At 41.4% G+C, this 20,617-nt stretch overlaps 1 protein-coding gene across 2 annotated transcripts in view; it reads right to left on the bottom strand.

The window, feature by feature from the left end:
• Dhx9 (DExH-box helicase 9) overlaps positions 1-15,652 on the bottom strand; it is a 34,212-nt gene extending 18,560 nt beyond the window's left edge. The window contains exons 1-7 of one of the 2 annotated variants that reach the window (XM_055624542.1): positions 15,529-15,652; positions 13,089-13,221; positions 12,095-12,235; positions 7,788-7,902; positions 4,532-4,647; positions 3,778-3,926; positions 1,448-1,494 (exon numbers count right to left, since the gene is read on the bottom strand). In XM_055624542.1, coding sequence (XP_055480517.1) covers positions 1,448-1,494; positions 3,778-3,926; positions 4,532-4,647; positions 7,788-7,902; positions 12,095-12,235; positions 13,089-13,199 — 679 coding nt within the window. In that variant the 5' untranslated portion in view covers positions 13,200-13,221; positions 15,529-15,652. Of the gene's footprint in view, positions 1-1,447; positions 1,495-2,193; positions 2,328-3,777; positions 3,927-4,531; positions 4,648-7,787; positions 7,903-12,094; positions 12,236-13,088; positions 13,222-15,528 lie in introns of those variants that run through there. The other variant, XM_055624543.1, reaches the window with a different exon arrangement.
• Positions 15,653-20,617: the final 4,965 nt, after the last annotated feature.

The raw sequence follows: 20,617 nt of genomic DNA, 5'->3' as shown, positions 1-20,617 counted from the left end.
GCCTTCATCTTAGTGCTTAAGAAGAAATAATAGTTGTGGGTGGAGGCACATGCCTTTAATGCCAGCAGTCTGCCTTGGAGAGGCAGAGGCAGGCGGATTGTTGTGAGTTCAAGGTCAGCCAAAGCTTGGCCATCATCTCACATGAATGACCTCACATGAATGACCTCTCAGGGTTTAGGACTTTCTCATGGTTGGTTGCTTTTCATTTAACCAGAACACAGTATCCAACAGTCTGTAACAAAGGATAACTTTTAAGTATTTGTGTTGTTTTAAGATTGAGAAGCTCTTATGTAGTCCTGAATGGCTGGCTACTCCCATACTTTTCTGATTCCCTGCCTCATCTGCCAGTGCTGGGCCTGTGCCACCTTACCAAGCTTATGTGGTACTTGGGATCAAACACCCAGGCCACAGAAAGTTATGCAAACACTTTATCAAATAAGCTTACAACTAGCCCGGCCCTTATATTTCTCAAGTTTTGGGTCTGTTTTGTAGAAGAGATGCAATCAGGACCTCACAACCATTGAGACACAGGACTCCCCCAAAAACAAAACAAAACAAAAAACAAACAAACAAAAAAAAACCCACACAAAACAAACCAAAAAAACCCCAAAAAACAAACTGCACAAGATACTGATACAAAGCCCAGGGATTTGTTTCATGGCAAGCAAGCACCTTAGCTTCTTGTGGTACAGGGGACTGAACCCCTTAGCCTACAAGCAAGCATTCTACTAATTTGAACTATCTCTTAAATCCATAAACTTACCTATTTACTTTCTAACTACTTAACCTATTTTTTTTTTTTTTTTTTGAGACAGCGTTTCTCTATGAACCCCTAGCTGTCCTGGAACTCACTCTGTAGACCAGGCTGGCCTCAAACCCCGAAACCCACCTGCCTCTGCCCTTTGAGTATTGGGATTAAAGGCATGCACAACTGCCCAGCATTTTTTATTTTTAAATAGTTTCACTGTATTTCATAGGCTATCGTCCTACCTTAGCAATCCATACAAGGAATAGTGGCACCCACCACCATATCTACCATTCACTACATGGCTCTCAAATGTAACTGTTACCACCTTCAGGTATTTAATTCTATTACCTTATTAAATTCCATCTTCCTACTTTAATCTTGAACTCTGAAACTCCTTGGTGCATCTCCTTTACCTCCTAGATACCCAACTCTTCCATATCCATGAAATTACATACCTATTTCTCACTTTACAGTATTAGCAACTGCCACAACCCTACATGTTACTCAATCTCCTATTGTTCTTTCCCATTAACAAATGGCACTTTATCAATTTATGCAATAGTCTAAAATCATCTTCACGAAAAGTTAGCTTTATAATTTCTCTGTAATGTTATATGTTCTACCATAGAAGCCCAAGCCTCTAATTTGAAAATATCTCTGCAAAAACATAAGGAGTACTAAAAAAGCAATTATACTTACTTCTGCCCAGCTGCTTGATATAAATGGTCATTTCTGCAATAAAGCTCCTGTAACAACATATACAAACAATGTTAGTAATTTACCATTGTAGATTGCTAACTCCGCTAGCTCCCTGGTCAGGGAGGTTTTCCAACTGCATTAGGCAAAATTATAGCAAAAACCATTCTGAACACTTATTTCTGTCCAATCCTAGAACAAAAAGTATGTAAACTGCAAATATATATGACATTAGTTATAATCAGCTGATGCGCTTTCATGAAAAGAAAATGTTACGGTTTTGAATTACAAAATTACTTAGTTTTATTCCAATGTAGAGTTTGAATATGAGAATGCTTTCAATGAAAGAAAATTTTGTTTATCTTGGAGCTAAGAAAAACACCAAACTCAAATTATCTATGTACAAATTTACAACTGCAACCTGTTAGGGTAAGTTTATACATGCAACCACTATATACCAGTAGCTCCTGTGGCAGAGTCCGGATTTATCTATAGCTGGAAGAAGTCCTTGGTAACAAAAAATTTAGCCTACTTTTAGATATTTAAACCAGGGCCTAGAGAACAAAAGTCACACAACTAAAACTGCTAACAGGTTCTAAGGAGTAAATTTAGGTTTTTAGCAAACATATACTGGTCCTTCACTGCTCAGGTACATTCAAAATTGTCTTTGTGCTGTGAATAAAAAGGTTAGAGGAAGCTTAAGGGGAAAAAAGTGTTAGTTTCCTTCCTGTACTTCTTTGTCAACTGACCTTCAGGCACAAGGGCTTCAAGGGGTCAAAGGCCACTGGCTTTCAGGGGAACAACATCCACCCTTTCATTAATGACACCGATGACAGTATGTTTCTCAGCCAGGCTTAAAGTCAGCACTCAATCTCATTCTCCTCCACCTAGGGGGGAACAGCAACACCAGAAATCAGTTTACAATAGTAGCCCATGTGATTGCTTAGTTCAGCCTAAGCATCAGCACATGTGTATATGAACACAGACCTCTGGTGTTGCTGTCTGTTATGCCTTTCATTAAGGACATACAGGAGCAATGTGTCCCAGCTCCAACTGTCTGCCTCTTACATTGTCTTGTCCTGAATTCTTTGTTTTACATCAGAAATCAGTAAGATACATCAAGGGTTGGTGTTTTTTGGGAGGGCAGCAATTTATTGAGTTTTAGGCACTTAGGTATATTATAATTTTTAATATAATAAACATTACTGATGCTGGAAATTTGAACTCAAGGCCTCACATATGCTATGCAGACGCTCAACCCCTGAGCTCTACACCAGCCTTTCTAATTACTCTTTAAAATGCTGCCATGTCCAGTAAGTTGTAGGCAAAGCTTTAACAAAAACAAATTATTTCTTCTTATGGCCTCAGAGTTTTGTTTTAAATTCTGACACCAAAATGGAGAAACTATTAAAAAATGACACTGAGCATATAATATTTGAGAATTCAGGACTGAACAAAGCAGTAGGAAGCAGGAGGAGCCATGCTCTCATCATTTTGAATATGTGGTCAATTTTTTGTTTTGTTTTGGGTAATGATTTTAGGGGTTGCTACTTGCAACCAAGGGAGAACACTGATTTAAAAAAATGTTTTAAATTTATTTTTGGATAATTTCGCATAATTAATTAATTAAATCGAATCAAGATGTTTTCCAGAACCACTTCCTTTCTCTTCCAATAGAAACGCAGTGCCTCCCTGTAGAGTCTAATCTGTATGAGCCTTCCTGGGAGTAATAAGTACTACACCCTGGAATGCTCTTAGGAAGAACATCAAGCAGGCTGAGAAACATACGGTCACATATCTTCCCTTACATTCAGTTTTATAAGCTTAACAGAAAAAAAGCATTCTAGTTTAAGCCACGTATTAAAACTTCGCGATCCTTCAACTTCATGGTACTCAAGTAACAGGATTCTTAAAAGAGCTGCCAACATCAAACTGAGTCAAAAGTTGAATAGAGGTAATACAATCTACTTCTAAAAAAAGGAAACATACCAGAACCATTTAAGTACTTAAAAGTTATCGCCAAACTATATTGAACATCAAACAAAATCACCACCTCTGGCCAGTTAAAGCCAATTAGGAGCAAACCATGACTGTAGATGTTAACTATGGCCTTCATCAAATAAAAATCTTTAAGTCCAGCAAGGTATTTTTGCAGGACTCCTTATAAATACATTAAGTGAAAACTATAGTAAACTGCAAGTTAATTTTTATGCATATTTATTTTTTCACAATTCACTGCTAACCCGCAAAATAAACTGGGTTACACTTGGCTAATAACATTAAATAGTCAAAACACCTTAACTTTTTACAAAGAAACAGTGAAATAAGCAAACCTGTTGTGGTCGGGACCCACTTGGGTGTACTTATATTCTCCTTGGATCTTTTCTTTTTGGAAATACTGGTTCAGACGAGCCTTAGCATTTTCCAATGTCCAGTTTCCATGAAGCCCAGCATTTAAATCCACTTCTTCTGACTCAAGAGTCTGTGGAATCAATGATGTTTATTATATTGGGCTGTACTACTGGTACTTAGCCATACTTAAAGGTATGGTAAGATCATGTATCTATTTTTTTGTTTGTTTTTTTTCAAGACAGTGTTGCTCTGTGTAGCCTTGGCTGTCCTGGACTCGCTTTTTAGACCTAGCTGGTCTCAAACTCAGAGATCCACCTGCCTCTGCCTCCCATAGTGCTGGGATCACAGGCACGCACCCAGCTACAAGTGTTTTATTCAACACAAAAGCCAGGATTTGTTCGCAGTGCTGAGATCCAGAACCTTGAACATGGCTAGACACTTTCTTACTGAACCTGTTTTTGAGATAGGATATCTCAGAACTCTGTTGTCCAGGCTGGCCTTGAACTAGCTCATTCTCCTGCCCCGTACTTCCTAGTGCTGGGACTAGCAAGCATGATCACCATGCCAGGCTAGGGCTAGCAGCTAGTAAAAATTAGCCTTTTACACTAGGGCCACTGGACTGAAGGCCAGCCTGAGATTAAAGAAACTGCTTTAACCTATGGAGGTCTCCAACCCTGCTGAGGTAAATTCCAAATTCTATTTTCAAGGAAGTTAACACAACATGAGGTCACTCACCGCTTGCACTTCCTGCTCCTCCTTTCTGGAGTAGTAATCCTTTAAATTGGCTCCTCGGTCCCAGGTTGGTCCAGGAGAACCATAGCCAGAAGACGACTCAACTCCAGAATTATTTTCTAATAAAAAAATAAAAATAAGATTGTTCTTTTAGGTAATCAGGTGGGGGAATAGGTTTATTTTTTAAAAATGTCCCTAATAAAAATCTGACACTCCTTTTAGATGTGTTTTCAATAATTTGGAAGAACTGTCTTGAAAATTTTAAGTTATTGCCAGTCCAGTCTGTTTCTTTGTGGGTGTTTATACTGTGCATGTGGAAATCATTTAGTCTGAAGACTGACTTTAATAGTCAGTTTTACTCTAAATCTCCTGGTAATGCAGTCCACTTGAGATTGTCTTGGTAAAGTTAATAGAGTAGCTAGCCTTGCCCACTCCCAAGTACTCTATTCCTTGGACTATGAAAAATAAAAACTATGGGCTAGGGAGATGGCTCAGAGATTAGGAACACTGGCTGATCTTCCAAAAGTCCTGAGTTCAATTCCCAGCAACCACCTAGTGGCTCATAACCATCTACAGTGAGAGCTGGTGCCTTTTTTTGGCATGCAGGCAGAACACAGTATAAATAAATAAATCTTAAAAACAAAACAAGACAAAACACCAGGGCTGGAGAGATGGCTCAGTGGTTAAGAGCATTGTCTGCTCTTCCAGAGGTCCTAAGTTCAATTCCCAGCAACCACATGGTGGCTCACAACCATCTACACTGGAGTCTGATGACCTCTTCTGGCAGGTGTACATGCAGAAAGAGCACTCATATACATAAAAATAAATAAAAATTAAAAAACAAAAACAAAACAAAAAAAAAAAACCCACCAAAATTAGGAACAGCATAAAACCACTGCTCTCTTGCTTTTCGCAAAGTAACTATGTCATGATGGATGGTGAAGCAGAATAAATAGCCTTTCTCCCTTAATCTACTTCCATTGGGGTACTTCTTCCCCCTCATAAAACCAGAAAAGTACATTAAAGGTAGCTTAGCTAGCCAACTTCCCAGAATCCCATAAGTCTCTGCTCATGGATGCTGCTGCATATAGAACACAAGTCCTCATGCTTGGTTATCTCTCTCGCCTCAGCACTAACATGCATTTTTATATGCAGACTTGTTTTAGCAGTTTTTACATCTTGAACAAAATGAGGACAAACCTATACAGCTAGAAAATGTTTAGCTGGGAAAGACAAGAGCCTAACTGACTTCAGTTTGTATTAGATGGTGAATGTCTTGTCCTATCTTTCTATAAACTTGTGCTATGAAGGAACACCTCAAATACAAGGATGTACACAGAAACACACACACAAACACAAGGGGAGGTCTGTCTATGCAGCTTTGGCTGTACTAATACTTGTTATGTAGACCAGGACACCTCTGAGCTCAAGAGATCTACTTGCCCATAGCTTCCTAAGTGCTAGATGTGTCCCACCATGCCTGGTTCTAAAATAATATTTTTTCTAAAACTTTCTGGAGAGGTTGGAAATGAAGTTCAGTTAGTAGAACATGTTTGCCTAGTAAGCACCAGGTTCAACATCAACCAGAGTAATGAGTATGACAGACAAGCCCAGTTCTAGAGAGGTAGAAACAGAAGAATCCAAAGTACAAGTTCATCCGCCAAATTACAGTCTGAATAAATACAACAAAAACCCCCAAACCTAATAAAGATGATTCTAGACAAAACAAAACAAAACAAAAAACAAAAAACAAAAACACCAGGTCGTGATGTGCACATCTTTAAACCCAGCACTTAGGAGGCGGGCAGGTATCTGTGAGTTCACGGCCAGCCTGGTTTATTGAGCTAGTTCCAGGAATGCCAAGGCTAAACAGAGAAAACCCTGTCTCAAAAAAAGAAAAGAAAGCTAGTCCCAGGACTACTGATTGAAATAAGTAGCCCCTGAAGATTTTGGACTACATCAAAAATCAATCAATCAATCAATCAATCAATCAAAAACCCAGAGAGGGGCGCTAAAGTGATGGCTCAACAGGTAAGAGCAGTGGTTTCTCTTACAGAAGACTTAGGTTTGATATCCAGCAGCCATATGTAGGCTCAGTTTAACTCCAGTTGTAGGGAAATGGCGCCCTCTTTTAGCATTCACAGGGACTGCAGGCAACCACCTATACTTTAGAATTAAGTGATAGATTACTGTAGTTTTAATACATTTTGTTCAATTTTTACTCCACAAAATGGGATAGATGGCTGTAACTGTTTAAGAACTATTCCAGTATTTAAATAGTCAAAATCCTACTCTACTCTTCATACCCCACAAAAAACTTTCAACTGTGTATTAAACTCAGCAGGGCTAAAAACCACAAAGAAAACAATCCTGTTATAGGTTATGAGAAAAAAACAAACTAAAGATGGGTGGAGTATAAAATTCAGCTGCAGAATATCTAATATGTGCAAAGACCTAAGCCTGACTCACAGCTACATAAAAACAAAGGCAATTCATAAAATTTGTAACTATATGTCCTAGCCTATGCTAAAATCTATTTTGGACAATTAATTAAAGGTAGAAAGGCACCTGTCTTAGGGTCAGCATAGCCTAATATTCCAAGCCAGCCAGAGCTACAGTATATTCTATATTTAAAAAACAAAATAAGCAAACAGGGACAGGGCATGCCTTTAATTCCAGCACTTGGGAGGCAGAGGCCAGACTGGTCTACAAAAGTGAGTTCCAGAAGAGCCAGGGATACACACACAGAAATCCTGCCTTGAAAAAACAAGGGGGGGGGGGGGGGGGGGAGGGGGAGAGAAGAAAAAAAAAAAAAAAAGGTTAGAGGGGTGAGAGAAAAAAAAAAAAAGAGAAGGAAAAAAAAAAAGGGGGGGGGGGGGGGGGAGAGAGAGAGAGAGAGAAGATAAAACAACAAAAATGTTTAGAGGGCTGAGATGTCAGGGATTAAAATCTGAGTTCTTACTTTTGCAAAACATCTGGGTTTAGTTCCCAGCACCCACATGGTAACTTACAACCATCGATAACTGTAATTTTGGGAGTCCAGGGACACGAAACATATAACTACACAAGCATACTTGCATGCATAATACCTATAAAAATTAAAAACCTTCAAATAAAACAAATCCTAAAGCAATGGCTGCCTTTAGTGGTATCACCTAGTAAACATGTTTATTGATTTTTCTACACAAATGACAAGGTAAAATGATAGCAAGCATGATTCCGTTACCCTCAGTCAAGTACACGTATTTAAGTCTCTTACCTGCTTTGAGAGCCAGATGTGGAGGAAGTGGTCCTCCCATTTGTGTTGGTAAGCCTTCTCCAGTACTTGCTGTGCTATCAGAGGTGTCGCTAAGTATGGGTGGGGGTGGTACAATCTGTAAGAGAATAAGGCAAAAAGAGTGTCAGTGCTTGTTTGTTTTTTTAACAGACTTTTTCAACAATATTTTCCAAGCTGGTTTTGGAGACAAAGTTTCATGTAACTTAGAATAATGAACTTCTGCATACCCCACGCTCACTTGCTGGGTTCCTAAGTGTCCTACTACAGCCTGGCTATCACCATTGGTGTTTGGTTCCTCAAAATCTGACCATCTTTTTAAGGATGTCCAAATATTACATCATTATCAGAAAATAATACTATCTTCAACAGTGTATATGGCAGCATACACACAAAAAGAAAAAGAAGAAGAAGAAAAAAAAAAAAAGAGGTGGCAGCTCTTCCACTGTTCTAGAAGTGTCCCTTTAAAACTGAATACAAGAAAGCCTTAATGAGAAGGCTTCAGACTCTGAGGGTCCAGGGTTCAATTGCCTGCTACCTCTCTGCTGGGCAATGGTGACACATGCCTTTCATCCTAGCATTAGGGGAGTTAGAGGCTAGGCTGTTCTACAGAGCGAGTTCTAGGACAGCTAGAGCTATATGCAGAAAAATCCTATTTCAAAATAACCAAGACTGAGTACAGACAACTACAGTACAAACCTACTGTTATTTTCAATTCTCACCTCTGCCTGTGTTGTACAAAAGTCTGGAGGACAAGAAGAACCACTCCAAGCATAAATTTCGCTGTACCCCTTGTGTTATTTGCCTTGGGGAATTCTGTGTTGTCAGCATCTATGAAACCCTGGTGGGCTAAACTTCAAGTGTGCCGAGTATTTTAAAATATCAAATTAGGAGTTTCTTTTATTCCTTTGTTGTTCAGAAAATAGACCCAGGGCCTTGGGCATGCTAGATAGCTTTAATGTTATGCTGTACCCTATGCCCACATTAAGAGTTCCTGGATTACCTTTTCCTAAAATTGTCTTTTTAGGTCCTGCAAATTGTATTTTCTACAGTAGACAACTTGGTGCTGCCTTAAGTATACAGTGATTTTTGCTCTATGATACTGAACCTCAAGCTGTCTAAAAGAATTGGCTTTGAGTTTTTTCTCTGGCTCAATTTGCAGAAATCCTCATGTTCTTCCTATTTTTATATTAGATTATTATAGGCATGAGCCACTACACCCAGCAGTAACTTTTTAGAACTGGTGCTGGATATAGAATCTATTTAATGGTCTTGCATAAACTAGACAAACATCCTATCACTGCACTCATTATCTCTATAGGCTAGTCCTGTCTTCAAATTCTGAAACTCAAATAACCATAGGCCCCTAAACAGCAGATAACCAAAAATTTAAGGCCAGTTTGGACTACGAGTGGATTCTAAGTCAACCCGAAGAAAAAGCTGAGGATTCTTAAAGAATAAAAAAGCAGCTGGGAGTATTGGTACATGTTTAACTCCAGCAATGAGGAAGACATATAGACTTTCTTAAAAAAAAAAAAAAAAGAAAAGAAAAAAATTAACTTCCTTATGCCAAATATGGTAAAGCATCACTTTAATCCCAGCAATCAGAAGGCAGATAGCTATAAATTTGACACTTAGAGCTGTGTCAAACTTCTAACTAAATGTTTATACAGTTAGTTATAGAAATTATCTTTTGGGGTGGGGTGGGGGGTGAGACAGGGCTTTTCTGTGTTGCCTTGGCTGTCCTGGAACTTGCTTTTGTAGACCAGGCTGGCCTTGAACTTAAAGCCATGTGCCTGCCTCTGCCTCCCTGAGCACTGGGATTAAAAACATGAGCCACCACCATGCCTGGCAACAGGGTCTTACTGTACACTATCCAAGTCAAATAAGAGTGTGAACCTCTATACTAAGATGTCTCAATAATGTCCCTGGACGGGATCTGTTTTGAAGATATCATAAAATAGCCTAGTTGACCTAGAACTTGGCATGTAACCCAAGATCTTGCCTCCAGTCTTACATGTGCCAAAACAGGCACCATCAAGCGTAGTTTGTTTCCATTTTTAAAAAAAAAACAGTATCAGAGGGGCTAGAGATAGCTCAAAGGTTAAGAACACTCGCTGTTCTTCCAAAGGTCCTGAGTTCAATCTCCAGCAACCACATGGTGGCTCACAACCATTTATAATAAGATCTGGTGTGCGGATAGAATGTTGTAATAATAAATAAATGTTGTATATAAAAAAAAAAAAACAGTATTAGAAATGGAGACACACACCTTTAATCCCAGAACTTTGGAGACAGTGGCAGATGGATCTTTGTTGAGGTCGAGGCCAGCCTAGTCTCCATACTAAGGCCCTGTCTAAAGTCAAGTCAGGGGGAAAAAAAAACACACACACACACACACACAAAACCCAAACTACACAACAGTATTAGGGAAACAATTAAATGACAGGGTAGGTAAAGGCACTTGCTATCAAGTTTGACTCCTGGAATGCACACAGTGGAATGGGGACTCTTACAGGTTTTGCTTGGGACCTTGTAGGCCTATTTAAAATATCAAAATCAAAAATGGACCCAAGTATAGTGCCACAGCCATAATTCCAGCACTCCAGATCTTTGCAAGTTCAAGATGAACCTGGTACAAAGTTCCAGGGCAGCCGGGACTATGTAGAGAACCGGTTTCAAAAAGCAAAAAACAGTATCACATGACTTCTCTCTGCTCTTAAGTATCAATAGAATTTTCATTTTCTTTTCTTTTGTTTTTTGACATGGTCTGTTTGTGTAGTCCTGGCTAGGCTCCAACTCAAAAACCTGCCTACCTCTGACTCCTGAGTGCTGGGATTATAGGCATGTACCACTACACCTGGCTCAGATTTTTTTTTCTTTCTTTTTTGAGATAGGGTTTCTCTATATAGCCTTGGCTGTCCTGGAACCCTCTGTAGACCAGGCTTGTCTCAGATCTCCTTGCCTCTGCCTCTCTAGTACTGGAATTAAAGGCTTGGGATACTACTAAGTGGCCCAACTGACTTTTTGAAACTTAGCATACAATATACAGTGGAACCTATCTAGGTATAACTTATTTTTATATTTCATTAAAGAATTATGTTTGGGGAACCAGGTATCATGGCACACACTTGTAATCTAAGCATTTGGGAGGTGAATGCAGAAGGATTAAAAGGTAGAGACAGATCAAAATCATCCTTGGTTATATAGCAAGCCTAGGATATCTGAGATCCTGCCAGAGTTCTCAAAATGCTAATTTAAGTCTGAAAATCTAGCTGTGATAAAAACTTGTAAACACAGAATATCTGAGAAGCATGACAAACTTCTGAAACTTATAATAACACACCACAGTTCTTTAACTGTACCAGAGATGGTCCCGTGGTTAACAGCCCTTGCCGCTCACGCAAAGGGACCTTAATTTGGTTCCTAGCACTCATATGGTGGCTTTCAACAATCTCTAACTCCAGTTCCAGGAGAACTGATGCCCTCTACTGACCTGTGGGCACTAGGCATACATACAAATGCAAGCAAAACATTTATACCTGCAAAATAAATCTTAAACACACACACACAAAATATAGCCTGCTGGGCTTCATGACCCAAGCCAATAATCCCAGCTACGTTACTCTGAAGACTCAGACAAGGATATCTAAGTTCAAGGTCAGCCTTGGCTACAGAGAAATGCAGTCTCAGAAACTTAGTAAGTATAAAGCTTCATGGGTCTTAGCTGGGGGCGGGAGGTTGGGTGGTGGTGCAGGCCTTTAAGCCCAGCACTCAGGAGGCAGAGGCAGGCAGATCTCTGGGATTTCTCTTCAAAGAGCTATTTCCAGGACAGCCAGAGCTACACAAAGAATCCCTGTATTGAAAAAACAAAAAAAGTCTGTCTTCATACAAAATTTTAGGCATGCATCTTTATGTAAGGGGAAAAATGAAGGGAGAACACCCTCCTTACAATTGAATTGCAGTAACTACCACCTAAAAATTGTGGCTTCTGAAGTTCAAGGATAAGGTACTTTAGGTAGGGAATAGTCACAAATAGGGGGAGGCCTTATCTCTCCCAAAACAAATTCACCTATCCTAAACCTTCTTTTGCCCACCCCAAATCTCACCACCTGAGATGTTTCTAAAAACTCACTGCATTTCTGTATAAGCACTATATTCATATGATGCTCATGGACAGTGTATGTGTTTACATACATACAACCCTGCAAACCTTGTGTTAATTTGAACTCAAGGTAGAAAGATGAAAGCGAACATAAAAATAGCTCAAGTTCTTGGTCATACATACTTACCCCAACAGCTGGAACTTCTTCACTCTTTACTTCATTTATTCGAACCAAATAGTTAACAAAGTCTCTAGCAGCATTGCTCTGTGCATCTTTTTTATTGGTGGAGTTGCCCATACCAGCATAATTAAACCCTTCTACTCGAACCTTTAAGATTCAAGGAGAAAAAAGGTTGAATTAAAATGGAGTTATTCTAAGGTTTTAAAAAATTAAATCATTAAATAACCAATTAAAAATAAAACCACTGTTTTTCAGACATACTCTATAAATGCACTTTTAGTATACCCATGGATTATTTTATTACAAACACAGAATTGTATTGTTCATTGATATGCTGATTCAACAATATCAATTCAAGTGGCTCAGGTTCCCACAATTAAGTATTTTAGGCTTGAAAATCTAACTAAGCTCTGTGGGACAGTGCTTGCCTATTTTACCTGGCCTTATGTTCCATTCCCACCACCATTAGAACATGTTGTGGTTGGTAGGTGGGACAGCAGGATGACTCAGCAAGGGCACCTGCCTCCAACCTGATGGCCTAAGTTGTATCACCTAGGTGAGCACAGCAAGAGAAATGAATCCCCACAGTTGTCCTGACTTTCTCGTTTCTGTGCACACACAACCACATAATTTTATAATAACTAAGAGAAAAGCTCTCTGCTTCTCTAAATAAGTTAAAGGAGCCAGGCATGGTGATATACACCTTTATTCACAGCACCTGGGAGTTAGATTATTACTCTTGAGTCTTGTGCCAGCCTGATCTATAGGGGTGAAACTTTGTCCCTTCCCAACAAAAGAAAGAAAAAACACAAGCACTTGTTTTCTGAAATTACTAGCACCATTAGAAAAACTTTCCTAGCAGTATTATGAAACAAGGTTCTAGTCCAAAGTTAGTCTTCCATAATCTGCAACACCTTAGCTTTTCAAAAAAAAAAAAAAAAAAGCCTTCGTAAAACATAAATAAAATTCATCAAGCAAATAAGTAAGTTTTCTTTAATACCTCACACATGAATTTCTGTCTGTTTTTGTTTCCTACTGCTCTAATTTCATAGGCTGGGGTCATCTTCCTTTTGCCACACCAGGCATACAGAAAATTTTTAATGTCACCCATGATTCAGGTGTCTTCTTCACACCTAAGAAAACAAATTAAAAACATTATGATAGCAAAACCTCAAAACAGATCAGAAACCACTGTAATCTTACCTAAGAATAAGACATTCTATCATACCATTTAGGAAATTTAAATAATTTAAGAAGTCTATGGCATAGTTAAAAAAGATACAAAGTGTATCCTTGAATTATGCACACTCTACAATGGTGTGCATAATTATCCCTGTGGCATATTTTAACTTAAATATTTTAAGTGTAAGTACATTCTACAATGTGTATCTTACATACTTTAAAGTTATCACTCTCAGCAACGAAAAACATGACCCATTTTATTATTCTTTTTCAGAGAATTTTAAGTAAAAATAGTATAGAGAAAATACATAGGTCAGTGGTTAGGAGCACTTGCTGCTCTTGAAGATGACAGGTTCACATGGACTGGCAATCCTTGGGTTCAGTTCTAGGGTATCTGACTTCTGAAATCTGAAGGTATCTGTCATACAAGCAATACACAAACATACAGAACACTCATACATATAAAATAAGCATCTTAAAGATAATTTAAGTAAAAAGTTCCATGTGACCCATGGTGAAGTCAAACCTAAATCCACTATACTAAGAAACACCATCACACACACAAAATAAGAGCGGTAGGGTGGGACTCATGACCCTATTAGCATCAATAAGCTGCAATTAGAAGCTGTTTAATAACAAAGGCTTGCCTGAAGTTACTCTCAACTGGGGGGAGGGGGGGACGGACAGAAATAGCCAATAATTTGCATATAATGAATGCAAATAAATTAGGCCTTCATTTTGACTTGTAGCCTAGATTGACCTTACCTTCAATAAACAATTTTTTTTTCTTGTTTTTCAGAAAAGAGTTCTATTTTAGGTCTGGCTGTCCTGGAACTCATTCTGCAGAGCAGGATGGCCTCAAACTCAGATCCACCTGCCTCTGCAGGGTTAAGGCATATGATATCACTGCCTGGCAATAGTTTTTTTTGTTTGTTTGGGTTTTTTTTTTTTTTTTTTAAGAATATACTAAAAATCAGGAAGAGGCCAGCAGTTCTGAGAGTTAAAGACCACCTTGATTTACAGTTCCAGGCCACCTAAGGTTACTTAGCCAGACCATCTCACGATAAACGCCTTGGGGCTAGTAAGAAATGGCTCAGTGATTTTATCGTGCTTCTCTTGCAGGACCCAGGTTTGACTACCCAGCTTGAAACTGTATGCATAATTCTAGTTCTAAGGGGTCCAATGTCTTTTTCTAGCAAATGGTGCACATACACACACTAACTTGGCATCTCTGAAAGAATGTTTTCTGTTTCACGAGACAGTTCCTGGAACTCACTTTGCAGACCAGGCTTGCCTCAAATTCAATAGCTCCAAGAACTTATGATCCCCAACCCTCCAATCCTGCTGGCGCATGCCTGTAATCCCAGCACTCAGGAAGGCAGAGGCAGGCGGTTCTCTGTGAATTCGAGGCCAGCCTGGTCTACAAAGCAAGGACAGAACAGGCAAGGCTACAGAGAAACCCTGTCTCAGAAGGAAAAACAGACAAACAAACAAACAAACAAACACGTGAGCCACCACTTCCGGCTCCGAAATTCTTTTCCATTCTTACAACCTTGAAACAAATGCTTTAATCTCTTTCATCACCCTCAGGTCCCGTGGCCTGTCCCTCCACCCCCGGTCAGTATAAGTAAGGCTTTAGGCGTAAATAATCCCTCTGCATCTTTGGAGGAGATACATTCTGCGCCCCAACGCCAGACTCCGGCCCGAGTAACACTCAGACTGCGAGGCGCCGTCCCCGGAGACCGTTATCTGGAGTTGGGCGATCCCGTTGCACGGTGTAATTCCGCCGTCGCTTACTAAATCATGCATACATTTTCCTGCTCCTCGCTCCGCCCCACCCATCCCCAGTAACCTGTGCCGACAGGGGAGAAACTGTATAGAAGCCACGTGTGCCAAACGACGGACCCCCACCCCCAAAGGGGCCCCGGTGTCCCGGATGAGTGAACCGAGGGCTCCGGGGACCGTCGGGCCGCAAGCACTGCAGGCGACTCCAGATACCGACACCCGCCGCGTGACGGGCCGGAGGAGGAGGAGGCCTTCGAGAGCAGTCAACCCGTGTGAGGAGGCCCACAGCGGAGGGCCGGGGCCACGGGGCAGCTCCGCCGCGCGAGTACGCCACGGCCGGCGCGCCCACGGCCAGTAATCCGGGCACCCGCCCCTCCCCCACCCGCCGCCCGCGCCTCACAACAAAGCCACGGCACAGCCGGGGAGGCCGGCGGCTTCGAGCCGGCGTCGGGGCCGCCACGCTGCTCCCTTACCCTCCTCCACTTCTCGGTGCCCGAGAGCACAGCCTCGTTAGACGGCTTCGCAGCTCCAATCTTCCACGGAAACGGCGAAGGAACACACCTCAACCCGCATGGAAGCAGCGGCGAAATGGCTCCGACCGGGGGACCGAGGAGGTGGAGTCAGCGGCTCACGCTTGCGCAGAAGGCTAGCTGCTGAGCCGGCACGCCCAGAAGGGGGCGGGGCTGCAGCCACTTCCGGGCGCCAAACCTGAGTTCCCGCGTGAGATCCGCTGGTTTAGGCCTGCAGTTTCCTGTCAGGCGCCTAGCGCCTTGGTTTCAGGAAGTTGAAGTCCCGTTGCTTTTGTCTTTGTAGAACCGGCTGGCCTGCATTTTAACGCCTTGTCAGTGCAAAATTTACAGGCATGCCACCACGGATCTCCTTTTATACAATGGGCAGTGTTGCAGAATTATTCCTTTCAGAACTTTATCAGAATAGCCTTTTTAAGACACGCCAAAGAAGCCGGGCGGTGGTGGCATACGCCTTTAATCCCAGCGTTTGGGAGGCAGAGGCAGGCGGATCTCTGTAAATTTGAGGCCAACCTGGTCTGCAGAGCGAGTTCCAGGACAGTCAGGGCTACACAGGTGGACCCTGTTTCGAAAAACAAAACAAATAAAAGGTCTGAAATATTTTTGCTTCACCAAAATGCTGTAGGCAATGCACAGCATAGTGGCACATGTCTTCAATCACAGCACCCAGGAAGCAGAGACTAGCAGACCTCCGTTAAGTTTGAAACCAGCCTGGCCTGCATGGCAAGTTCCAGGCCAGCCAGGCTTACGTGGTAAAACCCTGTCTAAAACAAACAACAATAACAACAAAAACTAAATAAATAAATTGTGCAGACATGCCAGGCTGAGTCCCAGGCTAGACAGTTCCATACAGGAAAAAAACTCAGCTGATGAAAATGGGCTTTTCTATGTATTTGTGACATCTTTTCACAGGAGTTCTGACACCTGGCCCAACTACAGATTCCTACAGGTAGTTGTTACCTGGGAGATTTCATCTGCATAGTAATAAACAAACAAATAAGTAAATAAAACGACTCCTGGGCTGGAAAGATGGCTTAGAAGTTAAAAGCACTTGTTGCTCTTGTAGAGGACTTGGGTTCGAGTCTCAAGCACCCACATGCTGGCTCACAACCATCCATAACCTCAGTTCCAGGGATCAAACAGGCAAGAACCTGGTGCACTTACATACATACAGGCAGGCAAACATTCATAAAGGGATATAAATCTAAAAGAAGAAAGAGAACCCTGGCTTATTGCCAGAGGTGGTTGTATATGCCTCTAAGCCCATCATAGTGAAACCCAATCTCTTCTCCAACTCCCCCCCACATATAAAAGGAAAACCCTAGCTCAAGATGCATCTCCTAACCACGCTCCACTCCATTTCCCAATTATCTCTTGTCTCAAAATTCTACCCCTTGGTTTAACTTCAAATGTGAAGGCTCTTTTGTTTGGGGAGGGGGGTGTATTTTTGAGGTGCTGAGGAGTAATCCAAGGTTACCCTACTGCTAAACTTTCAAATCCAATATCCCTAACCAGTTTATCTGCTTATTGTTGTTTTGTGCTAAACTAGCTTGCTTCAAGCACTGGATTCCATCTCCACCCATGTAAACAAAATACAAAATTATTGAAACTTCAAGAGGAAGAATGTGTTTAAAACGTCCCAGGCCAGAGAGTGAACACAGCTCTCTGCTGGCATAGTGGCCTAGCCTGCAGAGGCAGCGGATTTAAACTCCCGAGCTGAGATAGAGCACATGGAAATTTCACTTCTGCTTACTTTCACCAACCCTTCCTCTGTTTTAAGGACCTGTCTCTTTCATGTGACAATCTAACTTCTAAAGGGCCCCTGTGTCGGCTTCCTCCTCAGCTCATATGACTTTGTCTGAAGATAAAATGCAGACATTGACCCCAGGAGATCCCACTTGTAAACTTTTCCAAAACCAACAGAAAAAGTCCTAGAGAGAAAGACTCTGCCCATTGAGAGGATTTCCTAGCCATTGTCTCACTGTGACTTTTTTTTTTTTTTTTTTTTTTTGTATTTTGAAGCAGGGTTTCTCTGTGTAGCCCTGGCTGTATGGTCTCACTATGTAGACCAGGCTGGCCTTGAATTCATAAAGATCCTACTGCCTCTGACTTCCAAGTTTTGGAATTAATAGTGTGTGCTATCAAGCCTGGCAAATGAAATGTTTTTCCAGCCATTCTTTTAGTTATTTTATTTTGATAGTGTGCTTGTCCTTTTTAAAAATTTATTATTTATTTGTTTGTTTTTTGTTTTGCAAGAGAGGGTTTCTCTGTGTAGCCCTGGCTGTCCTGATGTAGATCAGGCTGCCCTTGAACTCACAAACATTCGACTGCCTCTGCCTTACCTGCCTCAGCTGGGATTAAAGGCCTGTGTCACCACCACCCAGCAACTTCTCACTCTTAAACTTAACCCGAGAGATTTGAGTCAGAAAGATATTCCCCCAGGGACAGTCTCTAATAAATCTATTTTCTCCCCCGAATTTCTGTCTCTTGGGTTTTTTGGTAGAAAGAAGAGCAGTGTGAATCATTGATTCCAGTAAGAACAAGAAAGAAAGAAAAAAAAAGCTGGAAACTGACTCAATTGAGAAAGTGCTTGCTTGAAGTGCCTGACACCAACTCTAGCATCAAAAAAGGTAGGCACAGTGGCTAACAGCATGGAGACAGCACCACCTGCCAAAACTAAGGCAAAGCCCCAAATCACCAAAGTCTGTAATCATGGAAAAGTTTCTAAATATACTAACCTTGCTTTTTTTCTTCTGTAGTTCTGCTTCTGGTTAACTGTTCTTCTAACTGAAGTATGCCAACCCAGAACATGGATTTTGTACTTAAAAGCTCACCCTAAGAAAGGATTAGAGCTACAGTGGGATCCTGAACACCCAGAGTCGTCTTTATTGACATTGTTTGTTTGCTTCTTTCTGAGACAGGGTTTCTCTATGTAGATTTGGCTGTCCTGGATTTGCTTTGTAGACCAGGCTGGCCTAACAGCAACCTACTTACCTCTGACTCCCAAGTGCTGGGATTACAGGAGTTCGTGCACCGCTCCTGACTCTATACTGCTATTTTTACAACAAATATGCTGCCATGGGAATATTTTAAATATTTTTCTTAAGAGCCTGGCAGTGGTGGCGCACGCCTCTAATCCCAGCTCTTAAGAGGCGGAGGTAGGTAGATTTTATGAGTTCGAGGCTAGCCTGGTCCACTGAGTTTCAGGACAGTCAGGGCCACACAGAGAAACCCTATCTCAAAAAAAAAAAAAAAAAAAAAGAGTAAATCTGCTGGGATTACATGTGTGCATCACTGAGTCCATCTTAATAAAGACTTTTTATTGGCTTAAACCCATGTTTGAGCAGTTTTCTCTGCTGAACACCCCTCAACAATCCTAAAACACTCAAGACCCTGCCACAAAAAAACAAAACAACAAAAACCAGAAAATTAACAAGGGTGAGGTTACTAAGTGAGCAAGAGACCTTGGCTAAGGAGCCTGGGGACCAAAGCTTAATCCCCAGGACCTACAAGGCAAAAGGAAAGAACCTAGTCCCTCAAATTGTCCTCTGTCCTCCACACACATGCCATGTTGTGCTTCTGCACATGCACATGCTTGAATACATGTAAGTGCATACTTAAATGCAGGCTACGAAATACTAAAGCAAATACAACATGTTAATGAGATGAGGCTAGAAGTGTAGTTTACTGGTAAGGGTTAGGTTTAGCATTCCTAGGACCCTGGCTGTAAACTCTAGCACATCCATATTGCCCAAATAACCAGGCCCAGCACAGCAAGCCTATAATCCCAGCTATTTGGGAGACAAAGGCCGGAGGACCACAACTTCAAGGCCTTCTTGGGCTACAGAATGAATGAGCTCAAAGCCAACGGGGCAACTTGTTCTGAGACTCCATTGCAAAATAAAACGGGGTGGGGGTGGGGCAGATGGGAGGAATTGGGAATATAGCCCAGGTGTGAGAGCAATTGGTCAGCATGAATGAAGCCCTGTGTTCAATCTCGAGAGAGACAGAGAGAGAGAGAGAGCTTTGGACTGAGAACTATTAGGTTATAGGTCATCTGGCTGCTGGTCTCTCCCTAAAAATCTGGGCTTCCCCCCAAGGTCTCATATTTTCTGTTTCTTCATGCCCTTGTGCTGTAACCTTGAAGCTCTCACAGAGTTTTCTCACTCCAGCTTGCTGCACCTAGCTGCAGACAAGCTCAGCTCTCCCACTGATACCAAGGCCTGAGACAACTTTGAATTGTAACTTTTTTCTCAGGGCCCTTCTCCATTTCAGGGGCCATGTAGGCTAGGTTAAAAGTAACTTTCTCTTCCCTGTTCCACCACTTCAGAAAACCTCTAAGAACCTTTTCTACTCTGGATTTGAAGACTCTTTCCCTTCAATGCACCATATAGTTGCATTCTCTCTCTCTGTCTCTCTCTCTCTCTCTCTCCTAATTGCTCTCCCACTTCAGGGCCACATCATAGTTTGCTAGAGCCATGAGCTTATAAACTATCCTCATAAAGTTTTTCAGCAAGCGTCATGTAGCCAAAAGTAAATAGGAAGTGAGCATGACGATTTTATACATGTGTGTGTGTGTTATATAATTTTGAGCTAGGGTATCACCATGTAGTACTAACTGTCCTGGAACTCGTTCTATAGACCAGTCTGGCCTCGAACTCACAGAGATCCTCATCCCTCTGCCTCCTGAATGCTGGGATTAAAGTCTTCTGCCAACACCTCTGTCCTGAGAGGTAATTTCTTGTTTTTCTCTGAACCTGCAGTAATTTCTGAAAGGGATGTAGCTCAACCGGTAGTGTTGGCCTAGTACAGTGGCACAGAACATAATCCCAGCGCTCAGGAAGCAGAGGCAGGAAGATCAGAAGTTTGAGGTGTTCAAGGCCAGCTGGACTTTTGAAACTCTAACTCAAAAGAGAGTTGGTGTGGCAGTAAATGCCTGTCATCCCAAACTTTAGGGGGCTGTTCAAGTATGAATTCAAGATCAATCTAGGTGAGAGGAGATTCTGTCTCAAATAAATAAATAAATGAGATGGTG

The sequence above is a fragment of the Psammomys obesus genome, unplaced genomic scaffold (genome assembly GCF_907164565.1).
Source record: "Psammomys obesus unplaced genomic scaffold, mPsaObe1.curated_primary_1811, whole genome shotgun sequence".
In the NCBI taxonomy this organism is placed as follows: Eukaryota; Metazoa; Chordata; class Mammalia; order Rodentia; family Muridae; genus Psammomys; species Psammomys obesus.
Note: the sequence above shows the minus strand (reverse complement) of the source record. Positions and strands in the feature narration are given on the sequence as shown.